General features: G+C 42.0%; 1 protein-coding gene across 2 annotated transcripts in view; it reads left to right on the top strand.

Moving 5' to 3' along the window:
• The window catches only part of REXO1 (RNA exonuclease 1 homolog), a 373,818-nt gene that overhangs the window by 313,986 nt on the left and 33,395 nt on the right, over positions 1–26,437 (top strand). For both annotated transcript variants that reach the window (XM_068233863.1, XM_068233861.1), the window contains 2 exons: positions 13,901–14,039; positions 21,441–21,561. In XM_068233863.1, coding sequence (XP_068089964.1) covers positions 13,901–14,039; positions 21,441–21,561 — 260 coding nt within the window. The remainder of the gene's footprint in view (positions 1–13,900; positions 14,040–21,440; positions 21,562–26,437) is intronic.

The following is a 26,437-nucleotide window of genomic DNA, read 5'->3' as shown; positions in this document are numbered from 1 at the left end:
ATTGATACGTGGGATGGAAGGTCTCACTTACCAAGAAAGGTTAGATAAACTGGGTTTATTTAGTCTAGAGAAAAGACTCCTTAGAGGAGATCTAATTAACATGTATAAATACATCAGAGGGCAATATAATAGCTTGGCGGATGAGCTTTTTGTCCCTAGGCCTTCTCAAAGGACTAGAGGACATGATCTGCGCATGGAGGAAAAACGTTTTAGCCACTTATTTAGGAAAGGATTCTTTACAGTAAGAGTGATTAAGATGTGGAATGCATTGCCACAGGAAGTCGTTATGGCAAACTCTATACCTGCATTTAAGAGGGGGCTTGGGTTAAATGGCATCCATGGCTACAATTACTAGGTAAGGCCTAATGATGTTGATCCAGGGATTTTATCTGATTGCCATCTGGAGTCGGGAAGAAATTTTTCCATTTTGGGGCCAATTGGACCATGCCTTGTAAGGGTTTTTTCGCCTTCCTCTGGATCAACAGGGATATGTGAGGGAGCAGGCTGGAGTTGTACTTTGTACTGGTTGAACTCGATGGACGTATGTCTTTTTTTCAACCAAAATAACTATGCAACTATGTAAAGGTGCTTTTTTTCCATTTTGTGTCCATCACTATTTACAAGCTTATAATTTAAAAAATGTTCGTAGTATACCCCCTTCAAATGCATATTTAAAAAGTTCAGACCCTTAGGTAACTGTTTTTTTTTTTATTTTTTATTTTTTTTATTGTAATCTTTTTTTCCCATTAAAAATGTTATTTGGGTAATATTTTGGTGTGGGAAATAAACAGTTAATTTTTAATGTTACTATATGTGTAAATTGTAATGTAAAAAACATGTAGATGTAGTTTTACTATTTGGCCACAAGATGGCCACCTTGAATATTTTTTCTCCTTGGGCTTCTTGCTAACCGGATGCACAAGGACACGGAAAATTTCATTTGCAGAAAGACTGAAGCCTCTAGTAAGAGCACTTCGGTTTTTCCTGCTGGGGACACGGATCGGTGATCGGGAACCATGTTCCCGTTCACTGATCCCAGGGCTACCGGGGGACAGCACGGGGGCGCGCCAGCGATCGCGCTGAAACGCGGCACCGCAGCAGAGCAGCCGCCTGGGCGTGAGCATCACGTCCGGACGTCAGAAATGGTTAATAGAGACTACAATCTTTCTTTTTGCTTATGACTCTATTTTCTTTGACACTTGGGCTCAATTGGTTATTGATGGGGTTTTGGATATAGCATGCTTGGGATATATTTTGATCCACATATTTCTTTCCCTTATTAGGGTAAGTTGTAGTTGGTTTATATCCAGAGCTTCTAATGTTATGGTGATGTGTGTCTCTTTTATGTATTTGAGATGCAGAGGAGACACCGGGATTGATTTTTGATTTTGCTTTATTTTCCTTTCGATCTGATCCTTTTAGGAATGCCATTTTTCATTCACCAGTTTACCCATATGTGTCACTAGACATTTCACATGCGCCCTATATGGCTTATGTGAAAGGGAACTATGAGCATTTTTGCGCATACGGATACGCATTTATGCATTTTGTAGGTGCTTTATGCATTTTTACGTGTAGAGCGACCTGTGTTCCCATTTATATTTTTACATGTCTAATTACGCTTTTACGCGTTATATTTGCATGCATGCTTTATGCGTATGGATATGCAGTTTTTATGTGATGCCTTACCGCGGGAACTACGCGTGCAGTTTTTCGCGTGCACAGACGCTTTTATGCATGCGGTAATGCGTACATTTTTGCTCATTTGCTGATGCTTTTTCGTGTACATTACATGACCAGCAAGACGGTTTCAGGAAGGTTTTTGGCGTTCGGCGTGACACATGGGTAGGAACTGCAGTTCCCCATCAGGGCCTCTCCTGCTGGACAGTTGGAGTTAGGAGGTAAGGGGGATTTTGAATTTTCATGATACTCTGATTGGTCAGTTGGATTTATGTCATGAGGCTGGAACATACGTGATTTTCTGCAGTTCCCCATCAGGTCCTCCTTGCCCTCTCTGCATCCTAATTGGTTATTTTGTATTTATGATCACTATATAAATGGCAGTTTTTGTGATGCACTTCAGACAGAGCCTGAAACCGCTTGAGGCAGGACCTTTTCCGAAACTGCGTCTGTCACTGTTATGGCTATCTTTTTGTCATTTTAATCAATAAAAGAGCTATACATCATTGACGTGGTGCTGTTGATTCTTCGTGTTGTACATATACTGTAGATGCCTAACAACTCTGATGGATTATAAATCTAAAATGCAGATGTAAAAATAAAAAAATACTATAAACTATGCATGCTGTGCAGGGGAGGAGACTGTTGCCGGATACACTGGATGATCTCTACAGTGTGACCATGCTGTTAAAAGCAAGCATTTCTGTGAATAAATAAAATGTCCCTTTGTGAATACAGCATGTTAGGAGTCTGGCAAGAAATTGCTACAGTTAATGTGCGGGGGGAAGTTGGGCAGTGGAGAAAGATATAAGGTGCAGAAGAGGAGCAAGCCCCCGACATAAAGGAGGCAGGGGACCAGAGGACAGTGTTAGAAGCCTCAGGAGGATCCAGAGGCTTACATCTCTTTACATATTTATGTATTTGCTTTTTAGATCATTTTCAGCTTGGGTTCTCTTTAAAGAAAGCCCCTTCAAAACAAGCTGACATAAACTCTTCGATCATAACTTCAAGGGCAGTTACATCACATCTACGTATCTTTGTCCCTCCACCTTATTTATAGGCAATTTTTACAAAGTCCGTAGAAACCCAAATTACAAGGTCTTTGTTAGCGCAAATTTCCAATCTCCAATCTAGATAACACCGCTCTCCTCCTTGAGGAATTGTGATTATATATGTGGGAGGTGAAAAGCCTGTATAAATGTAGAAAAGCGTAAAGGCTTCAGTGATTTGTGGAATGGAAGAATTTTTGAACTCTGACTTCAACTGTAAAACTGAAGGTGTAATTTATGCGATACGATGCCTTTTCCCTATTTTACATTGGGAGACAACTAGAGCAATAAAATAGAGGATCCTTCAACACATAGATTTAAGGAATCAAAGAAATACCTAAATTTTTAAGACATTTTAGAGAGATACATGACGGTGATACCACATGTCTACAGTTTTGGGTCATTAAAGAGAACCTGTAACAAAAAAAGTCCACTGTGGGGTACTCACCTCGGTAAGGGGAAGCCTCAGGGTCCCAATGAGGCTTCCCCCTCCGCTGTAGCTGCAGGCAGTCCAGCGCTGGCTCCCCCGAAGTGTCCTGGAATCCTCCCTCGACAAGGCTGACCAGCGCTGATTTATTTACCTCTCCTGGCTCCAGCAGGGGCGTTGTTGTGGCTCTCCACACGGAGATAGGCGAAAATAGGCGATCTGCGTCGGGCCCGCTCTACTGCGCAGTAGAGCGGCCCGACAGCGATCTGCTATTTCCGCCTATCTCCGAGGCGGAGAGCCGATACTGCGCCTGCGCTGGAGCCTGGGAGGTAAATATTTCCATCCCTCCGTTCCGGAAAGGATTTTCACCGCCGCCGTGGGACACAGCAGGATGGGGGGAGCCTCAATAGGACCCGGAGGCTTCCCCCACCAGAGGTGAGTACCCCCCAGTGGAACTTTTTTCTCATTAAAGGTTTTCTTTAACCACTTGAGGACCGTGGGCTTTACCCCCCTTAAGGACCTGACCCTTTTTTTCCATTCAGACCACTGCAGCTTTCACGGTTTATTGCTCGCTCATACAACCTACCACCTAAATGAATTTTGGCTCCTTTTCTTGTCACTAATAAAGCTTTCTTTTGGTGCTATTTGATTGCTGCTGCGATTTTTACTTTTTATTATATTCATCAAAAAAGACATGCATTTTGTCAAAAAAATGATTTTTTTTTAACTTTCTGTGCTGACATTTTTCAAATAAAGTAAAAATTTCTGTATACATGCAGCACGAAAAATTTGAACAAACATGTTTTTGATAAAAAAGAAACCCATTCAGCCTATATTGATTGGTTTGGGTAAAAGTTGTAGCGTTTACAAACTATGGTGCAAAAAGTGAATTTTCCCATTTTGAAGCATCTATGACTTTTCTGACCACCTGTCATGTTTCATGAGGGGCTAGAATTCCAGGATAGTATAAATACCCCCCAAATGACCCCATTTTGGAAAGAAGACATCCCAAATTATTCACTCAGAGGCATAGTGAGTTCATAGAAGATATTATTTTTTGTCACAAGGTAGCGGAAAATGACAGTTTGTGACAAGAAAAAAAAAAAAAGTTTCCATTTCTGCTAACTTGTGACAAAAAAAATGAAATCTGCCACGGACTCACCATGCCCCTCTCTGAATACCTTGAAGTGTCTACTTTCCAAAATCGGGTCATTTGTGGGGTGTGTTTACTGTCCTCGCATTTTGGGGGGTGCTAATTTGTAAGCACCCCTGTAAAGCCTAAAGGTGCTCATTGGACTTTGGGCCCCTTAGCGCAGTTAGGCTGCAAAAAAAGTGCCACACATGTAGTATTGCCATACTCAGGAGAAGTAGTATAATGTGTTTTGAGGTGTATTTTTACACATACCCATGCTGGGGAGAAATATCTCTGTAAATGACAATTGTTTGATTTTTTTTTTACACACAATTGTCCATTTACAGAGATATTTCTCCCACTCAGCATGGGTATGTGTAAAAATACACCCCAAAACACATTATACTACTTCTCCTAAGTACGGCGATACCACATGTGTGGCACTTTTTTGCACCCTAACTGCGCTAAGGGGCCCAAAGTCCAATGAGTACCTTTAGGATTTCACAGGTCATTTTTGTTTCAAGACTACTCCTCACGGTTTAGGGCCCCTAAAATGCCAGGGCAGTATAGGAACCCCACTAATGACCCCATTTTAGAAAGAAGACACCCCAAGGTATTCCATTAGGAGTATGGTGAGTTCATAGAAGATTTTATTTTTTGTCACAAGTTAGCGGAAATTGATTTTAATTTTTTTTTTTTTCACAAAGTGTCATTTTCCGCTGACTTGTGACGAAAAATAAAATCTTCTATGAACTCGCCACACTCCTAACGGAATACCTTGGGGTGTCTTCTTTCTAGAATGGGGTCATTTGTGGGGTTCCTATACTGCCCTGGCATTTTAGGGGCCCTAAACCGTGAGGAGTAGTCTTGAAACCAAATGTCGCAAAATGACCTGTGAAATCCTAAAGGTACTCATTGGACTTTGGGCTCCTTAGCGTACTTAGGGTGTAAAAAAGTGCCACATGTGGTACCGCCGTATTTAAGAGAAGTAGTATAATGTGTTTTGTGGTGTATTTTTACACACACCCATGCTGGGTGGGAGAAAGATCTCTGTAAATGACAATTGTTTGATTTTTTTTTACACACAATTGTCCATTTACAGAGAGATTTCTCCCACCCAGCATGGGTATGTGTAAAAATACATCCCAAAACACATTATACTACTTCTCCTGAGTACGGCAATACCACATGTGTGACACTTTTTTGCAGCCTAGGTGCACTAAGGGGCCCAACGTCCTATTCACAGGTCATTTTGAGGCATTTGTTTTCTAGACTACTACTCACGGTTTAGGGCCCCTAAAATGCAAGGGCAGTATAGGAACCCCACAAGTGACCCCATTTTAGAAAGAAGACACCCCAAGGTATTCTGTTAGGTGTATGGCGAGTTCATAGAAGATTTTATTTTTTGTCACAAGTTAGTGAAAAATGACACTTTGTGAAAAAAAAAATTAAAAATCAATTTCCGCTAACTTTTGACAAAAAATAAAATCTTCTATGAACTCGTCATACACCTAACAGAATACCTCGGGTGTCTTTTTTCTAAAATGGGGTCACTTGTGGGGTTCCTATACCGCCGTAGCATTTTACGGGCCCAAAACCGTGAGTAGTCTGGAAACCAAATGTCTCAAAATGACTGTTCAGGGGTATAAGCATCTGCAAATTTTGATGACAGGTGGTCTATGAGGGGGCGAATTTTGTGGAACCGGTCATAAGCAGGGTGGCCTTATAGATGACAGGTTGTATTGGGCCTGATCTGATGGATAGGAGTGCTAGGGGGGTGACAGGAGGTGATTGATGGGTGTCTCAGGGGGTTGTTAGAGGGGGAAATAGATGCAATCAATGCACTGGGGAGGTGATCGGAAGGGGGTCTGAGGGGGATCTGTGGGTTTGGCCGAGTGATCAGGAGCCCACACGGGGCAAATTAGGGCCTGATCTGATGGGTAGGTGTGCTAGGGGGGTGACAGGAGGTGATTGATGGGTGTCTCAAGGTGTGATTAGAGGGGGGAATAGATGCAAGCAATGCACGGACGAGGTGATCAGGGCTGGAGTCTGAGGGTGTGGGCGGGTGATTGAGTGCCCTAGGGGCAGATAGGGGTCTAATCTGATGGGTAACAGTGACAGGGGGTGATTGATGGGTAATTAGTGGGTGTTTAGGGTAGAGAACAGATGTAAACACTGCACTTGGGAGGTGATCTGACGTCGGATCTGCGGGCGATCTATTGGTGTGAGTGGGTGATCAGATTGCCCGCAAGGGGCAGGTTAGGGTCTGATTGATGGGTGGCAGTGACAGGGGGTGATTGATGGGTGGCAGTGACAGGTGATTGACAGGTGATCAGTGGGTTATTACAGGGAAGAACAGATGTAAATAATGCACTGGCAAATTGATAAGGGGGGGTCTGAGGGCAATCTGAGCGTGTAGGCGGGTGATTGGGTGCCCGCAAGGGGCAGATTAGGGTCTGATCTGATGGGTAACAGTGACAGGTGGTGATAGGGGGTGATTTATGGGTGATTGATGGGTAATTAGTGGGTGTTTAGGGTAGAGAACAGATGTAAACACTGCACTTGGGATGTGATCTGACGTCGGATCTGCGGGCGATCTATTGGTGTGGGTGGGTGATCAGATTGCCCGCAAGGGGCAGGTTAGGGGCTGATTGATGGGTGGCAGTGACAGGGGGTGATTGATGGGTGATTGACAGGTGATCAGGGGGATTGATGCATACAGTACACAGGGGGGGGGGGTCTGGGGAGAATCTGAGGGGGGGGGGGTGATCAGAAAGGAGCAGGGGGCAGTTTAGGGCATTAAAAAAATAGCGTTTACAGATAGTGACAGGGAGTGATTGATGGGTGATTAGGGGGGTGATTGGGTGCAAACAGTGGTCTGGGGGGGGGTCTGAGTGGTGCTGTGGGCGATCAGGGGGCGGGGGGGGGGAATCAGTGTGCTTGGGTGCAGACTAGGGTGGCTGCAGCCTGCCCTGGTGGTCCCTCAGACACTGGGACCACCAGGGCAGAAGGCAGCCTGTATAATACACTTTGTATACATTACAAAGTGTATTATACACTTTGTATGCAACGATCCGGGTGCTAGTAACCCGCCGGCGCTTCCGAACGGCCGGCAGGTTACAGCGTGAGGGGGCGGAGCCAGTCGCCAGGGGAGGATCGTGTCACGAATGACGCGATCGCTCCGCCCATGCCCGTACAAGGACCGCCGCCTCTGTGCATGCGGCGGTCCTTGCGGGATCCACTTGCCAGGCTGCCTCTGTGCAGTGGGCGGTCGGCAAGTGGTTAAAGGACTTACGAGGCCTGTTTTGTAAAAAAAAGTTAGATACCTGTGTCTGTTTGTAAGGCACGGAGGACGCCGTCCGCGCCCTCCGTGCGTTCCGCCGGGTCCCCGCTTCACAATATCCCCCCGAACGTCCCCCGACCGCGCGGCCCGGGGTTGGGCTCTCCAGCCTGTACAAAGATGGCGTCCGGAGGTGGCTGCGGCTGCGCAGTACGCATAGCTGCGAGTGCCGCTGCGCAGCTCTAAGGCCAACCCCCCGATCCACGTAACAGTAGCCCGGCGGAACGGCACGGAGGGCGTGGACGGCGTCCTCCGTGCCTTACAAACACACAGGTATCTAACTTTTTTAATGTTTTTTTTTACAAAACAGGCCTCGTAAGTCCTTTAACCAGTTCGGCTTATCTGGACGAGCTTCCTCGTCCAGATAGGCGCTGCTGCCGCCGGCTGGTGCCCCCCCCCCCCCCCCCCGCGCGCTCCCGCCGCTAGCCCCCTGATCAGTGAATGGGAATATAATTCCCATTCACCGATCTAACGTCCCCGCAGAAATACCGACGCTTTCTATCCAGAGAGCGCGGTATTTCTGCCCCCAGGAAACTTCTTCCCAGCATTTTAGTTCCTGGATGCGAGATTGTTCGCATCCAGGACTTTTTTCATTGTGGCCATCTTGTGGCCAAATAGTAAACTGCACCCACATACATTTTTAATAAAAAAAAAAAAAAAATTTTATATTTAAAATTAGCAGTTTCCCTCCCACACCAAAAATTACCCACATACATTTTTTTTATAAAAAAAAAAAAAAAATACAATTAAAAAAACAAACAAAAACATACATAGTTACCCAAGGGTCTGAACTTTTTAAATATGCATGTCAAGAGAATGTTATTATATTATTTAAAATTATAAGCTTATAAATAGTGATGGACGCAAATTGAAAAAAATGCACCTTTATTTCTAAATGAAATATCGACACCATAAATTGTGATAGGGACATCGTTTAAACGGTGTAATAACTGGGACAGATGGGCAAATAAAATACATGAGTTTTAATTACGGTAGCGTATATTAATTTCAATCTATAATGGCCAAAAACTGAGAAATAATGATTTTTTTTTTCATTTTTCTTAATCTTCCTGTTAAAATAGATTTAGAAAAAAATAATTCTTAGCAAAATGTACTACCCAAAGAAAGCCTAATTAGTAGCAATAAAGTTATAGGCGAATGAATGGGAAGTGAACGTTGCTCGGATGCATGAGATTTTCAGCATTGCGGTGCTGAACCGGTTAAGCAGTGGAAATTGAGCTCATGTTGAGGTGACGTAGACCAGAAACTGTGCCAGCTGGGGGCTCACTGGATCTTTAGGTTAGGCACATAAAGCCTCTCTGGCCTAACCTATATGAGGGGTTTATTTCTTAAATGTTTCATCTAATAGATCTTTTCACCCACAATGTACTTGACATAGTATGGTTCAGGTACTATATGCAATGGAATCTAAATGTTTTTTTCTATCTTCTTAGCAATATATACAGGAAAATGGCAGAAGGGGAGCGCAAATTGATAAGCGTACATACGTCATCTTTATACCTACCAATTATAAGAATATAAATGTATAATCAGGTGTCATTTGTAGTTGTCATTTTATTCATCCATTTCTGTATCTCCCCCTCATTTCTCATCTCGAGTGGACAAATATATGTGCAGATGTTTTTAACAAATCAGAAATATGATTTTGATACCACACTGTACATGGTTTGAGTTGCCAGAGCACAATATATTTATAATTGACAGTGAATCAATTTTTATAATTAATGCCTATCATTACATGTACTTAATCCATTTGAATCAAAATAAGAGGCTCAGGATGTTTTATAAATATTGATCAAAACCTGTATTTACAAGCAATCTAGGTCCGTAGACAAGCCCCACCAAAGGATGTAAGTGATCCATCTTGCTCTCCAGTCTACTCTGCCCATTGAATGGATAATTTGGTGGAGACCTGGAGCTGACGTAGCTAAGGATGTGTACTATGCGCCTCGGTGCAAGATTGGCTGATACGCCCAGCCACAGCCTGTGATTGTTGGCAACTTGAGGGTTGGTACCTCCCACCAAGGGGAAAGTATGCATAATGGCTTTCAATTCAGGGTTAGCCTAGAGCGGTGGCTATAAGGTGAGGGGATGATATTAAGGCTGAGGGCATAACTGTACTAGCTGGGGTACCTGACTGGTACAGTATATACATTTGATTGGCATTGGTAGGATTGAATCCTGAAGGAGCAGGTGGGCAGTCACTACGTCATACCTGCCCCCTCCCACCCACAACTATAAAAAGGACGCAAGTCAGCTTAATTGGTTGGCTGCTGATAGAGCCAATAGGCTGTCAATATGTGATTTGTGTTGAATGTATTTAATATGTAAATTGGCACTGGGCACTCTAGCACTGGGCACTTTTGTACCCCTGACGAAGATCCCCACTTGAGGGGGTGAAATATTGTAGAGTTTGTGTGTGTGGGGGGTGTTTGGCTTACAGTGTTCTCCCCAGACATTTTTTTTCAGCTGGGTGGCATGAAAAAGTAGCTAAATGGGGAAGTAGGGGCCCTTTTGCACTAGGAAGTGCAATAGCAATCGTGCTGCGATCACGCAACCTACAATTTCCACCACCCCGTGATTGCGCTGTGTAGCTGCCGGGAATGGAGCACAATCGCTCAACAATTGTGACTCGGAAAAAAAACATGCTAGTGTGAAATGAGCACCGCGATTAACGCGGAGCTTATTGTAATCAGCAAAACTGCTGCAATCCGCTTTCTGAAGCAAATTGCAGCTAGTGGAAAAGGGGCCCTAAGGGCATGCTGGGTGGAAAGGGAGGGTTACACCGAAGTGTGGTGGGTGGGTAAGTAGGTCAGGCTGGTAGCTAGTGAGGTGGGTAGGTAAGTCAGGCTGGTGGCTAGTGAGGTAGGTTAGGTTTGTGGCTAGGTGGGTGGGGTAGTCGGACTTGGTGGCTAGTGGGCTGCGTGGGTGGGTAGGTGGTCATGCTGGTGGCTTGTGAGGTGGGTAGGTGGTCAGGCTAGTGGGGTAGGTAGGTGGTCAGGCTGGTGGCTAGTGGGGTGGGTAGGTGATCAGGCTGGTGGCTAATGGGGTAGGTGGGTGAGTAGATGGTCAGGGTGGTGGCTAAGTGGTTGGATGGGTAGATGGTCATGCTGGTGGCTAGTGTGGTGGGTGGTCAGGCTGGTGGCTAGTCGGGTAGGTAGGTAGGTGGTCAGGCTGGTGGGGTAGGTAGGTGGTCAGGCTGGTGGCTAGTGGGGTGGGTCAGGCCAGAAGCTGGTGGCTAGTGGGGAGAGTGGCTCAGACTGGAGTCTGGCCACTAGTGCGCAGGGTTCGATGCTCACCTCGCCCCCCGCACGTTGTAGATACAGCATCACTGGCTCTGGGCTGTTTTTTGGACGCTAGAGCGCCAGCCAGCCATCTGGTCCATGCTGCCTCCTCTGTGCAATGTTGCGCACACCAAAACAGGAAGTAGTATGTGCGGCATCACAGAGAGGTGACTGCATGGATCAGGCGGCTGGCTGGCGCTCTAGTATCTGAGAGAGCCCAGAGACAGTGACACTGGATCTACTGCCTGAGGTGCTAAATGTGCTTTTTTGCAGGCAACGTGCATTCCTGCTTCCCCTAACCCACACTACTACTGCCACTGCGAGACGCCCTGCCTAGCGTCGATAACGCCCCTTACAACCCGCCCAGCCAGCCAATCACTGCAGGCAGAGGAGAGCTATACAGTGTTCAACGATGGCTTTTGCTATTGTGCGAGAACCGAGGGCTGATTGACGACAGGCAATGGAGCGCTCCTGTCTGCAGTTTGATTTACAGCACCGACTTTAGGCAGCTGGGTGGGGTTTCAAAACACCCGGGCGGCCCGCCCACCTAATTTGGCCTGGGGAGAACACTGGTTTACATTAGCAGTGTGGATTTTGGAGGAATCCTAGATTCTAACTACTAGGGCCAACCTACTAGACTTTACCTCCAACCTACTTAAAGTTTATTCACAACATAATATAATCAGCGCTTTTATGTAGTTGTTAAATAAAATGAATAAAAGTTATGTTTTAATGTATTGCTCTCCTCCACTGTTGTTATTGTGTACTGTATTAGTATTTGCTTTTTTAGATCATTTTCAGCTTGGGTTCTCTTTAAAGAAAATCTCATCAAAACAGGCTGTCTACTCTTTGATCATAACTTCAAGCGCAGTTACATCACATAGTTACATAGTTACATCTCCGTATTTCATAAATAACTTTGTCCCTCCAACTTACAGTGGAATTTCGTTATAGTAAACTATCTAGGTAAACCTCTGGATGTAGTAAACTCAGTCCTCAGGTGCAAATGCGTCTGTATAAATATACAATTTATGACCAATTCTGATATTGCAAACGTTTTATATAGGAAATAACTATTCCTGGTCCCTTGGAGTTTACTATAAAGGGATTCAATTTTATAGACACTCTTACAAAGTCAGAAGAGACCCAAATGATATGGTCTTTATCCAATCTCCAATCTAGGTAAATCCACACTCCTCCTTTGGGAATGGTGATTTCAGTTCCTGACTTCCTGTAAACAATTGGATTCTCTCCCACTGGTTCCAAACCAGTGCATAACTCACGCTTTATTGCATGCATAAAATAAAACAAACACACTGGGTGTCCAGCTAGAAAGTGGACACTAAAGTAGAAAAACAGTGCTTTGATAAATGGTGAATAATGGCTGCCTCCTCTCTGCCCTACTGGTTTCACTGTTTATTTCTTAGAGGAACCATATTTCATAAATATAACTGTCCAACTACCTTATTTTAGGCACGCTTATTAAGTCAGGGCTCCTGACAAAGCGAAAGGGTTCAGGGCGAGAGGAGTCACTATTTATCAAAGTGCTAATTTTTACTTTAGGGTTCACTTTCTAATTGGATGCCCACTGTTTTTGCTTTTTGTTTTATGCATGTGATAAAGTGTTATTTGAATAAGAAACAGTCTAGGCTTAGATCTATGATATATTTGATGCACACTTTGTTTGGTTTGAAGCCTCATCTGGAGTGGGAGAGAAACAGTTTACAGGAAGTGAGGAACTGGGGATGACATTTCTTGAGAAGGAATGTGGCAATGTCTAGATTTGAGATTGTGCATTAGCTAGAATTTATATTTTGGGTCTCTTTTATAACTTGGTCGGGTAAGACGCTTCACACTCAAAACGCAAATCACGAATCATGTTTTTTTTGTTTTTTTTTTGCTGCAATTTGCATTTTCATTCCCATTGAACAGAACAAGAATCACAAGGCAATCACCCCCAAAGTGATGCATGCAGCATGTTTGTGATTTATACAAATAGTAAATTCTGCAGTGAGAATGATCCCATAGGGATACATTAGCAGCAGTGCTTTGCTGTTAAATAATTCAGTTCTGAAAAAAGCATTGAGAGTTTCAATATTTTTCTTTAAAAAAAATTGTACTGCATTAGGACTGGTTCACACGGACAGCATCCAGGACTCATCGTTAAACGCTCCCATTCAAGTGTTTGTATTGGACGGCGTGTATCGTTTGCGTGAATGTGGCGTTCCGATCCTGATTTTCCATGCCGGTCCAGAGTCGATTACTGCCACGTCTTACCACCAATCACGATGGGAAGCTGCCAAAAGACCCCAAACTAGACACCAAGCAGAAACCCGTGTGAACCGGCCCTTAAAGGACAACTATCAAAGTTAACGAAAATTCTAAATGCCACATAGATTTCCAGTAATTACTAGCAAATAGCAATAAAATAATTTTAATATCTTATGAGAAGAAAATATGCCATTTTCATAGAACAGTGTTCACTTACATTACTATGGAGGACTGTATCCAGTATACCGGAAAAAATATTCCCTGGCTCTAAATGCTGTGAGTAAAATGTGTTCAGAATGATATAAATCAGAAATATAGCTCCAAATATATAATAATCATCTGCTGCAGTTCTGTCCGTGTGCCTGATCCTGTGTCTCTCTCTCTCTGCCAAGCAGTGAAAAGAAAGCAGTGTACAGCTAGATTACAGTTCAGCTTTGCCTGCACCCCCCCCCCCTCCTTTGCTGACACAAGTTTGTTACATTCAGCTGATAGACAATACAGCATTTTAGTATTTCTGGCTAAAAGTTCCATAGGTATGTGGGGTTTACAGAGAAACTGTTTATTTGATAGTTTGTTCTTTAAAGTAATTAAAACTAAGCTGCTGTGAGAAGTATATAGGTTTTATTCCTTATAACTTTTTTCCTTGCTTCCATACTTCAATGTAACTTCCTTCTCTCCTCCTCCCTCACTGAACAGGTTTTCTGGTGTAACAGAAGAAGACCTGGAGAACACCAGTATAACCCTTCGGGATGTTCAAGCGGTATTGCTGTGTATGTTCAGCTGTGACACTATATTAATAGGTCATAGTTTGGAAAGTGATCTTTTTGCTCTTAAGGTACTGTTTGTTTAAGAATTTTCAAAATCTCTTTTAGAATTACATACAGCCAAGATGAAGGAGAAAATGTTGAAGAAGTTAATGCATTGGGAACCAGGCAATATTAAGAGACCAACTCTGAATAAAACCCTTATGGGCAAAGCCACGCCGCGAAGTGCTTTGCGATCTGTCCGCGCTGCTTTTGTGTTTTGAAAAAGGCATTCACTTGCATTAGAATCTTGACAAAATTGTTGAGTGTACCGCGATTTTTATTCAAGTCAGTGGGAGTGCATTTTTCAAAATGCAAATGCAGTGCAGATGGATCTCACAGTACTCAGCAGTGTGGCTATTATTGTTTTTAAAAGCGCCAACATATTCCGTGGCGCTGTACAAAGTAAGAAACAAACATGGGGTACATAATAATACAATGGTGTACACCAATATACAAGATACATAATTAGTGACAAAATGCAAAAATGATACAAAATACAGAATACAAAATACAGAATTGTTAATGACAGTGATAAAAGTAACATGATAAATAAAATGTATAATTTCCAAGACACAAAAGGGGTAGAGAGCCCTGCCCTTGCGAGCTTACAAACTAAAGGGAATGGAGGGGAAACAAGAGGGGTAGTATACAAAAAATATATAGAGGCAGTGTGTTTTAGGATACCTAGTAGGAGTGCAATTTGGTCTTTGGACAAAGGGAAGTGGCCTAAGGTAGCGCATATGCTTGCCGGAACAAATGAGTTTTTAGAGAGCGTTTAAAGGTAACAAAGGTTGGCGAGTGACGGATGTGTTGTGGGAGGGCAATCCATAGGAGGGGTAAAGCGTGTGCAAAATCTTGTGAATGTGAGGAGGTAATTCTAGAGGAGGACAACAGAAGATCATGTGCAGTTCTGAGATAGCGATTGTGTTTATATCTGGAAATTTGTGAGGATATGTACCGGGAAGAGAGGCATTGGAGAGCTTTGTAGGTTAGGGTTAGGAGTTTGAACTGGATCCTCTGGTTAATTGGCAGCCAGTGAAGCGTTCGACAGAGAGGGGCAGCAGAGGAAGATCAAGAAGAAAGATGAATGAGAGGAGCAGCTGAGTTCAGTACCGACCGGAGTGGGGCCAGTCTGTTAGAAGGTAGTCCTCAAAGTAGTATGTTGCAGTAGTCCAGATGAGATATTATAAGAGCATGTATTAACATTTTAGTTGTGTCTTGAGTGAGAAAAGGTCGGTTGCGAGATATGTTTTTGAGTTGGAGGTGGCAAGAGCTGATTATGGAGTGAACATGAGGAATAAAAGAGAGAGATGAGTTGAATATTACCCCCAAGCACCGTGCTTCGTGATCTGAAGTTATGGGAGTGTTATTAACATTTATTGTAACTTCAGGCAGAGATGTGGACAGAGACGGTGGAAAAATGATTAGTTCTCTTTTACTCATTGTTTTAAGAAGCGAGAGGACATGGAGGATATAGCAGACAAGTAGTCAGGAACACGTTTGAGGAGGGAGTTAAGGTCTGGGGCCAAGAGGTACAGATGATAATCTGCATATAGGTGGTATTGAAACCTGAATGAGTGGATTAAGTCACCAAGACCGTGCATGTAGATGGAAAAGAGGAGGGGACCAAGTACAGCGCCTTGAGGAACCCCCAACAGACAAAGCATGAGGAGACCTGATCTGATCTGAGTAGGAGACTGTGAAGGACCTTCCAGAGAGGTAGGAAGATAACCATGCGAGAGTGAGGCCCTATAATTCCTACATTTGAAAGTATTAGTAGGAGTAAGGTGTGGTCGACAGTATCAAATGCTGATGAAGGATGAGTATGGAAAATTGACCTTTGGATTTAGCTGTAAGATGATCATTGGCCACTTTAATAAGGGCAGTTTCTGTGGAGTGGTTAGAGTGAAAGCCAGACTGGAACTGATCAAGTAGGGAGTTAGCAGATAAATAATGGTTTAATTCTGCATTTATATGGCATTCAAGGAATTTGAATGCAAATGGGAGAAGTGACACTGGGTGGTAGTTGGGGAGTGTGGTAGGATCTAGAGATGTTTTTTTAAGTAGTGGTGTCACAGCAGCCTTTTTGAGTGGGGACGGAAAGGTGCCAGTGGAGAGGGACAGGTTAAATAGCGATGTTAATGCATGCATGAGAGATGGTGATAGCTGCGGAATGAAATGGGAGGGAATAGGATCCAAAGCACAGGTGGTTAGATGAGGTTTGGATATTATAGAGGAGAGGGAATGTTCAGAGAGTGGAGAGAAGGCAGTTAGAGAGCAGTCAGTGAGAGGTGTGGAGGTGGGATTTGAGGGCGGCACGGAGAGTTCACTTCGGATTTTGTCAATTTTATGTGTGAAGATTGTTGCATAAGGGTGGTGTTCAGAATTTGCCTCTTATGTTGCCTGGTTCCAAAAGACTCAAGGCTGCAAGAGCAGTTCTTCATGGACCAGTATCCTCCTGGTATCAGCCATTTCCCTTGATAGAGTACAAAACTATACAGCTGCATCACCCTTTTGACTTAGGAAAGAGAGCCTTTCCTGATTTAATTCAGATCCATATAACACACACACACACACACACTCACACACACTCTTTTGTTATGATTTTATTATGGGACTATGACACTTAGATACAGTAGTCAATGTACAGCTTGTATAACAGTGGAAATTTGCTGTCCTTAACTCAACACACAGCCATTAATGTGTAAATCGCTGGCAACAGAAGTGCGTACACCCTATGTGAAGGGGATGAGCCTTGATCCTGTCTAGTTTTTCTTTTCTTTTAACTTTACCTTGAGGCCATTATTTAATTCAGTGCTCTCCCTCGTTCCCTGTCTTTGACCATTGTCAGCATGCACGCAACTTATACTAGTGTGTGTGTGTGTATTTTGTTAGCTCCGTTGTGGGATTAGTTGATGCACTATCTGTCCCAAGAGAGGACTTTGGAATATGTACTTCTAATCTTTAGATAGGTTGATCCACTGAATGCTTGCACTCTGGATAATATAGGGCCAGAATTAGAATACATTCAAACAATAGATAGCCTCTAACCGGCGTATGTATCTAAACAAGATTTTTATTTTTAATTGAAGACTACAGCTTTTAACTTAGCTGTAGGGATGATTGATTTGCATGAAAACATTTGCATGCAAGTGTGCAAAGGGTTAACTGAGAATCCAGACTTCCCTCTCCCAAAGTATACAAAATGTTAGATTGCAAACCTCACAGGGTTGCTTTTAATTTTAATCATCTGTTTATAGAGGACGGCTTTAAAACTTTGCTACAAATGGTTTCTGAAAACAACCTACCAATCCATGGACATTTCCATTACTTTCATTAAGGCATGCAGGAATTGCACAGTTTGGAAACATATTTAAGCAAGCTTATCACTGGGGGTGGGGGGTGCCAAGATTGAACAGATACATGGTCTGAAGCTCCCCTGCCCGGCCGCCTATCACAGAGCAATATTGCAAAAACTGTTCTACACTTTTCTCGCTTGCTATAAAAGGAGAAAACCCTTGTGAGTTCTCCTTAATCTGTGGTGTACTCCTCCGGCGAAGGATTGGGACCCGACTGACTGTCCCATCTTCAGTAGTCATCAGGCTGGAGGCCCATCGGGTTTCAGAGATCAATTGATACTCATCCCCTATTCCAGAACCACAATATTTAAATGCAATTCTAAAAAAGACAAGGGGGATAAGGCCAAATATTCTGACCACCACCAACAGACCCTGGCCACTTCAAAATCATCTGCAAAAGTCCAACCATAGAAAGTGACGAACCAGGAAGAAAATTGCGTGGAGGGAGCCATTACCCTATGCAACATAACGGACATCAGGTCCATCAGATCCTGCCAGACGGCACTTGCTATGGAAGCCAGTCTGGAGTTGCAATTCAGTGAGTAGGCGAAGTGGCGCGCCAGACATCAGAGGTAGACGACTCTGTACAGGTCCAGGAAGCAGCTTTGCCGGAGCTCCAACAGCAAATGGATCGGGTGAAGGATGCAACCTCCATCTTCTCAGCTTGCCAGAGGGGGACGGAGGGTAAAAATTGACGCAATACTTAGAGGCCCTACTGCATACGTTTCTACCGGAGGGCACCTTTTTCCAGCTGTTTGCAATAGAGAGGTGCGACAGAAAACCGGCAAAATGGCACCTCGGGGGTCCCCTCCTTGTCTATTAATCTTCAAGATACTGAACTACAATGATTGTGACACCATTCTGAGAGCAGTCCAGAAAGTTGGTGACTTACTAATCGGAAGCAGAGAGTTATACCGCTTCACCCCACTGTAGAGACAGAGCTGGAACCAGGGCAGCCCAGCCAGGAAACCATGTAGACAAGGAAGTTCGCTCAATGTGTCCATGTTCAAGTTTATTCAGGACGTGTCCCAACACAATAAAAGGAGCATGCCGCTGACATTTTTCGGACTTCACTCAGTCCTTAGTCATAGCCATAACTTACTGATCGGCTGATGATATTCTCTGATTTTACCGCCGAGACACAGAGGCAGCAACACTTATGTTAAGGCAAAGCTATGGGAAAGGCAGATCACCAATTCCATGCTTCTCCTGGCTAGGCTCCATTGAATGAAATCCGTCCGACCACAAGACTCTCCTGTCAGCATAGCATGCATTGTTTACCCAAGCAGGACTGTGTGCAGAGGGAATGAGAGAGCAGTACACATTCTTATAACCGCCAGGAGCCTGTGGCCGACACCCTAGCTCTCCAGAAGGTCTGATAAGGGGAAGGATTTTTACCTTTTACTACCACTATAAGTCATCAGAAAGTCCCTTCAGCGCCTCCAAGTATTATAGCTCTTAAAACATAGCTCCTTCATTCAAAAATCATTAAAAAGGTAAAAAGTGCAGGGCAAATGTCCAGCAACAGCCCGCTATTTCAGGCCAAGCAGCCTTTCCTCAGGCTGGTCAGACCCACACTGAATCAAATAGCACAAACACATCTTAAATACAGAAGTTGGACCAATCAGGAATGAGAATCGCAAGGAGGACCTGATGGGGAGCTGCAACAGACCAAAAGGAACCAATGGAAATCAGAGAGCAATTATCTATTGTGCAAAGAGACACCTGTCTCACACAGGATGCACCAACAAGATCCTTCCACCAAAAATAGTGCTAAGCTGATTGTGCATTTGCTGATTTGCTCATAGTTCATCAATTTTATGTGAAAGGCTCCTAGCATTGGTTACCATGCGCTTTAAATTACCACCACCTTTTTTAATTTTGGTTAAATTTAAAAACCACTTAAGTCTATCTGGACGGTTATATCCGTCCAGATAGACTATGCAGCTGCCGCTGCCTGACGCTCCCGCTACCTGCCGTTAACCCTCCCCCCCCCCCCCCCCCCCCCGATCAGTGAATGGGAATATAAATCCCATTCACTGATCTAAGTCCCCCGCAGAAAAAACGATCCTTTCTAATCAGAGACCGCGGTATTTCTGCAAAAATAAAAATTTACAGCCTCCTTATAGTTCCTGGTAGCGTGATCGTGCGCTCCAGGACTTTTTTGACTGGCCATCTTGTGGCCAAATAGTAAACTACACCCACATACATTTTTTACATTATTTTACATTTAACATATCTGTTTCCCTCCCACACCAAAAATTACCCACATACATTTTTTATAAAAAAAAAATTAATAAAAAAAATTACAATAAAAAACATAAATAGTTACCTAAGGGTCTGAACTTTTTAAATACATATGTCAAGAGAGTATCTTATTATATTTTTTAAAATTATAAGCTTGTAAATAGTGATGGACGCAAATTGAAAAAATGCGCCTTTATTTCTAAATAAAATATCAGCGCCATAAATTGTGATAGGGACATAATTTAAACGGTGTAATAACCGAGACAAATGGGCAAATAAAATACATCAGTTTTAATTACGGTAGCATGTATTAATTTTAAACTATGAGAAATAATTAATTTTTTCTATTTCTTTCTTAACTATTTGACATTCCTGGACGTGAAACTCACGTCCAGGAAGCCATGTGCGCTCCTGCGCGTCCACGCGGCCGATCGCGCGCGTGCACGCGCGCCGGCGGTTTGTTAGCCAGTGAATCAGTGAATCGGGCAACGGTGCCCGATCACTGATTCCTCTCCCCCGCAGAAAAAGCGACAGCTTCTCTCGGAAGCTACGCTTTTTCTGCTTCCTATGTCGCTCTAAGCGTACGTGGTACGCTTAGAGTGACGTCACTGTAAACAACTCATGGCTGCCATCTTGTGGCCAAAAAGTAAACTACATCTAAATGTTAAATAAAAATACACATATTTACAAAAAAAAAATACAATTTCAATCCCACCCTCCCAAAAATACCCACATAAAATGTTTAATTAAAAAAAACAAAAAAACATTACAATAAAAAAAAACAAACACAAATATATTAACCTAAGGGTCTAAACTTTTTAAATATCTATGTAAAGATGAAATATTTCTTTTCTTTTTTTTATTATAAGCTTGTAAATAGTGATGAATGCAAAACGGAAAAAATGCACTTTTATTTCCAAATAAAATATTGTCGCCATACATTGTGATAGGGACATAATTTAAATGGTGTAATAGCCGGGACAAATGGGCATATACAATACGTGGGTTTTAATTATGGAGGCATGTATTATTTTACAACTATAATTGCCGAAAAGTGAGAAATAATGATTTGTTTCCGTTTTTTTCTTATTCTTCCTTTTAAAATGCATTTACAGTAAAGTGGCTCTTAGTAAAATGTACCCCCCAAAGAAAGCCTAATTGGTGGCGGAAAAAACAAGATATAGATCAGTTCATTGTGATAAGTAGTAATAAAGTTATAGGCTAATGAATGGGAGGTGAACATTGTTCGGATGCATGAAGCGAAAAACGACTGAATGCGAACTGGTTAATCTTCCTGTTAAAATGGATTTAGAAAAAAATAATTCTTAGCAAAATGTACCACCCAAAGAAAGCTTAATTAGTGGTGGAAAAAAAAAACAAGATATAGATCAATTAATTGTGATAAGTAGCGATAGTTATTGGCGAATGAATGGGAGGTGTCCTTTGCTTGGATGCATACGATTTTCTACACTGTAGGCTGAAGTGGTTAATGCGCTACATGAAGGCTCAATGCGTACGTCAAAGGGTGATTCTGTAAATGTGAATTATGATTCACATTACTATACTGAAGTCTCAACAATCCATGTATTGTAGTGTTTGAATCACTCCCTATCTTATATTATCCCCCTGTCCTAAACGACCCTTCTATAACTTAGTCTATCTGAGCATGTTAGCCCTTGCAAATCTGTTTTAAATATTTTGTCTGTGATCATATTTTTTTTTTGTATTAATTTTTTTTTTTCAGAAACCCTAATTTCATTTTAGTGTTTCTTTTGCTTATGTATGATACTTCACTAAAAGCAAATGTTTTCTTTATTTTAACAGCTAATTCATCCCACTGTAATTGACACAGCTGTTGTGTTCCCACATCGTTTGGGACTGCCTTACAAGCGTGCACTTCGTTCATTAATGGCAGATCATCTTAAACGTATTATACAAGATAGTGGTAAGAATTGTACTTTTTTATGTGCAGAAATCATATAGTTATTGAAGAGGAGCATGGAGTAAAACTAATTTTAAATAATGAATGCAGTTTACTGTAAAACAAAGACCTAGTAGACTCGATGCTAACTGCCCATTCTCCTAGAGATAATACATTTTGAACATCTCTTTAGAATTATTAATTGGCCTGTTGTTTTAACCGTAAAAATAGTAATTGCCTATCACTGTGCCTGGGTTTACACTTGCACCTCCTATTTTCGGCTTCAAGAGACAAATGCTAACCAATAAAAGGGTTGATAACAAGTCCATAGATAATCAGTTACTGCATTGCTTGTTCAGTCTAAATTTGGCGTTCTTTGTGCAATTTTTTTCTTTTCTTTCAATTTGACAATTTAATCAATTTTCTCGGTTGAAAAATAATTTTAGGGAAATTTTGATCAGAATTTTCCACCACAGCTGATCAACTTATTATCAACAACTTCAAGAAAATCAGTAGATTTTTCTCGATTGGGGGAAAAAAACACACTTGATCTCTCTTTTTTTTTTTTTTTTTTTTTTTTTTAATGAGCAGGAAAATCAATAGATTTGGTTGTATTGTGTATGGCCACCTTAGGTTGGAGTTCAGTACCATTCTGCTAAGAATCGGTTAAACCACTAGTGCTGTATTGCTTGTTGAAAAATAACAAAATGGAAAAATAGTTACGTCAATCTCTTGACACTCTTCCACCACGAGCAACTGGATATTGTCAGACATGTGTAATCAAATTTAACTTCTTTAAAGAGACTCCGTAACAAAAATTGCATCCTGTTTTTTATCATCCTACATGTTCCAAAAGCTATTCTAATGTGTTCTGGCTAACTGCAGCACTTTCTACTATGACAGTCTCTGTAATAAATCAATGTATCTTTCCCCTGTCAGACTTGTCGGCCTGTGTCTGGAAGGCTGCCAAGTTCTTCAGTGTTGTGGTTCTGCTATGAACTCACCCTTTCTGGCCCCTCTATGCACACTGCCTGTGTGTTATTTAGATAAGAGAGAAGCTGCTCTAATCAGCTGGATAAATCGTCCTCTGAGCTGGCTGGGCTTTCACATACTGAGGAATTACAAACAAGGGCAAAGCTGTTTGCAAGAAGAAAAGAGCAGCCTGAAACTTCAGTGCATGGGGGAAAGAAACACACAAATGATCTCTTGAGATTCAAAAGGAATGCTGTATACAGCCTGCTTATGTATGGATGTATTTTCTATGTGTGGACATACTGTACATCAACCTACTTCCTGTTTTGGTGGCCATTTTGTTTGTTTACAAACAAACTTTTTAAAACTGTTTTTAACCACTTTTAATGCGGCGAGGAGCGGCGAAATTGTGACAGAGGGTAATAGGAGATGTCCCCTAACGCACTGGTATGTTTACTTTTGAGCGATTTTAACAATACAGATTCTCTTTAAACTGCTTGAAATCAGTATGAAATTTGATCGATCAGCCAAAGTGATTTCAAGAGCCAAAAATATTGATACATGTAGGGCTAGCATTAAGGCTGCCACACACTATTGGATCTCTTTAAAACTACACCGAATGCTAGAATGTTTGTTTTATGAAATACAAAGATATAATTAAATATATATATAATTAATTAATATAAATATTTTTATTAAACCTTTTCCAACGAAAACATTGAGCATTACAAGAAATGTTCCATACATGAGAGATACCGTCTTCCCCAATAAAGGCCATGAAACAAAATCTCTCTGTAACTGAATTCGCATGACTATCACATATTGGTCATGCAGCATTCCAGCCTCCTATACCTTGACCTATGGTATTACAGCAAGTCCTGTGATAGTTGTTGTAATAGGAGTTGCAATGAAGTTGCATTAAAGTTGCAAATTAAAGTGGTATAAAACTCTGACATAATAATCAATAAAAACATGTTTTCCTACTTTTTATATCCCATACAGTTATTATATTTGCATTTGTGCATAAGTATTATTATTCATTTAGAAATTACAAGTTCCCAAAGTACATTTTTTTTGCCCTGAGAGCTGACATTGCATTTTATTCTTAACTGGTTTATTCATACTTTAATGTGTCCAGAATTGCTTTCTGAGTGTCTGTCTGAGTGTTCAGAAGTGTCTGCACAGTCAGAGAAATGTTTACATTCCTCACTTGATACAATTAAGTAAATACAAGATAATGTTATCTCCAGTTCGAATATGTCCAACTTTCCCTGCAGGGAACTTGTAAGTTCTGTGTTTAACTAGTTGAATGCTGTTCTAGTAAAAAAAAACAATGGTGGTAGTATATAATATGCTGTAAATAATCTTTTATGAAGGTAGGATAGAAAGGTGCTGGCACTGCAGCTAGGGGTGCAGGGAGGTTGCAGGGGTGCAGACCAGGTATCCGGTGCGATGCAGCTAGACCAGCGTGCTCAGGCTCAGATAGACATCGTATGCAGGCAGAGAAAAAGATGAGAAATGCCGGCACTGCTGTAAACTGCTTGTTTATTTATAACACATGGTGCAACAACGTGGATTCAAATTTATGCATATTGAGAAGTAACATACCGGTTTGCTGGTAAAGCTGTGCGGTGGGTGCTGGGGGATCCCCAGCACCCACCGCACAGCTTTACCAGCAAACCGGTATGTTACTTCTCAATATGCATAAATTTGAATCCACGTTGTTGCACCATGTGTTATAAATAAACAAGCAGTTTACAGCAGTGCCGGCATTTCTCATCTTTTTCTCTGCCTGCATAAATAATCTTTTATGCCTAATACACACTATGATTTTCCGTGCAATAGATGGATCCGATTGATAAAATCAGTCATGTCCGATATTGCTCCCGATCGTTTCTGCGCTCAATCTCTCATAGCAGTGAATTAAAAAAGATAAGAAAAACAAATGAAGATAAGAGAATAGAGTGCAGAACCGTGCGGGAAAAACGATCGGGTCGGAAAATCGCACTGAAAATCTTACCGTGTGTACCCAGCATTAAAGCAAAGAAAAAATGCTGGGTTTCATACCACTTTAAGTTGCAATAGCAACTTAAATATAAGTTTTCAAATACAACATGTTAGGACAGTGTCACCAACAAAGACAAAATTTGCTAAAGAAGAAAGTAAAGAGAAAAAGAAAATAATTGCAGCAATCTTCTCCACTTATAATAGTGTTCTGGTCCTCCCAGTCTTCACACCCTAACCCTGTGGTCCAATAACCGCTTCCACAGACTCTAAATCCTATTTATTTTTTCCTGATGGTCCTCCAACACACCTGACACTTGGTCCTGAACCATAAAGGTATTAACACTGTTTCTTACTTCCTCAACAGGGATCAGTTTTTTATTTCAGGCCTTGGCTATTGACTTTTTTTGCTGCGTCAAAGTGGGCCAGATGCATTTGCTTATTCGTTAAAGTGGTCTGAAAGCCAGCATTTCTACTTTTCTCTAAAAGATTCCTCACAGCTTGAAAGCTACAATCCCAGAAATTGTTTTTAGCAGAACATCACTGAAATGGTTAAACAAAAACACTTTGTCCTGTGATTCTGCTTCAATCCGCATCCAAACTGTAGATAACATTATCTTTGTTTACAATCCAATGTTACAGTGTGTGTAAACAGTCTAACAAGTGACGGAGCTCTCTGTGCTTCAAACACACACACAGTTCAGAAAAGCTCATTAGATGTTAATACTACCTAATAAGAGACAAGTGTCCCTGCGTACACTGTCTCTGTGTCCCTGGGTCCGTGCTTTTTGTTACTGCGCATGTGCGCAGCATGGACCCTTGGGACAGGTGGACGAGGCCAGTCAGCTGGGCGGGTGTGTGTGCGCGGGCGGGCTGGTGCGCAGGTGCGCACGTGTGGTGGTAATGTACTAGAGCCCGTTTTTAAACGGGCGAAGGTGGCTAGTATATAATACAAAGCAGTTTGAATAAAATGCAATGCCAGCTTTCAGGGTACGATAAACTACACTTTGGAAACTTGTAATTTGTAAACCGACAATATTACTTATGCACAAAAGCAAATATGAGTAATAAAAAGTAGGAAAACACATTTTTATTGAATGTTATGTTGGAGTTTCAGACCACTTTAAGTTGTGTTTTTTTTTTTTTTGTAAATGACAACTTTCTTATCAAATAATTGCTGCAGCAGTCTGCAGATTCTAGACCAAAAGCGTACTACCAAATTTGAATCAACAGGACCAACAAATGTGAATCAAAACATCTCTGCTTTGGCATCCCCGAAAAACATTGGAGTCTGGACCATTTAAATGAGTAAAGGGATGAAACTACACCCTTACCAGAGGGTTTCTCTGGGCAATGCAAAGTACTATTGGAAAATCCTCAGTATTGCATATAAGCACCAAAATCCATTGCCTCCGTTGAACATATTAATACCGTTCCATCGCAGGGATAAGGAATTTTTTTCTTTTAGCTGCTCCAAGCTCAGATGCCTGATTCACCCAATAGATGATAAACAAGAATACCCTTTGACCTCCACCATCCAAAGACTTCAGGGTTGTCATACCCTGATGGGATTGGGGGTTATCTGTGTTCGGCAATAGTGGCGAGGATGGAGGAACATCTTGCAAAACATAGTAGGCTGGCACTAGTTAATGAAGGGGATACTTCTCAATTGTCGCTATAAGCTAGCATGCTGTAGGTGTCAATGAATTTTAAAAAATGAAAGATCAATAATGGGCAACAAGAGAAAACAGTACTAGCAACACAGGACAAGACTACGGGATATCACCTGTAAAATAACCTAGTCTCACCCTATATGAGAATAATCAATTAGTACAAAGCATAAGGGAGCCTTAGGTATATACAAATTGGTAGCAAATTTTATTCCTTATTACTTGCGTACAAAACACCTCAAAAGACACCCAAT

Source organism: Hyperolius riggenbachi, chromosome 1 (genome assembly GCF_040937935.1).
Source record: "Hyperolius riggenbachi isolate aHypRig1 chromosome 1, aHypRig1.pri, whole genome shotgun sequence".
NCBI lineage: Eukaryota > Metazoa > Chordata > Amphibia > Anura > Hyperoliidae > Hyperolius > Hyperolius riggenbachi.
This window is presented reverse-complemented; position numbering and strand designations above follow the sequence as displayed.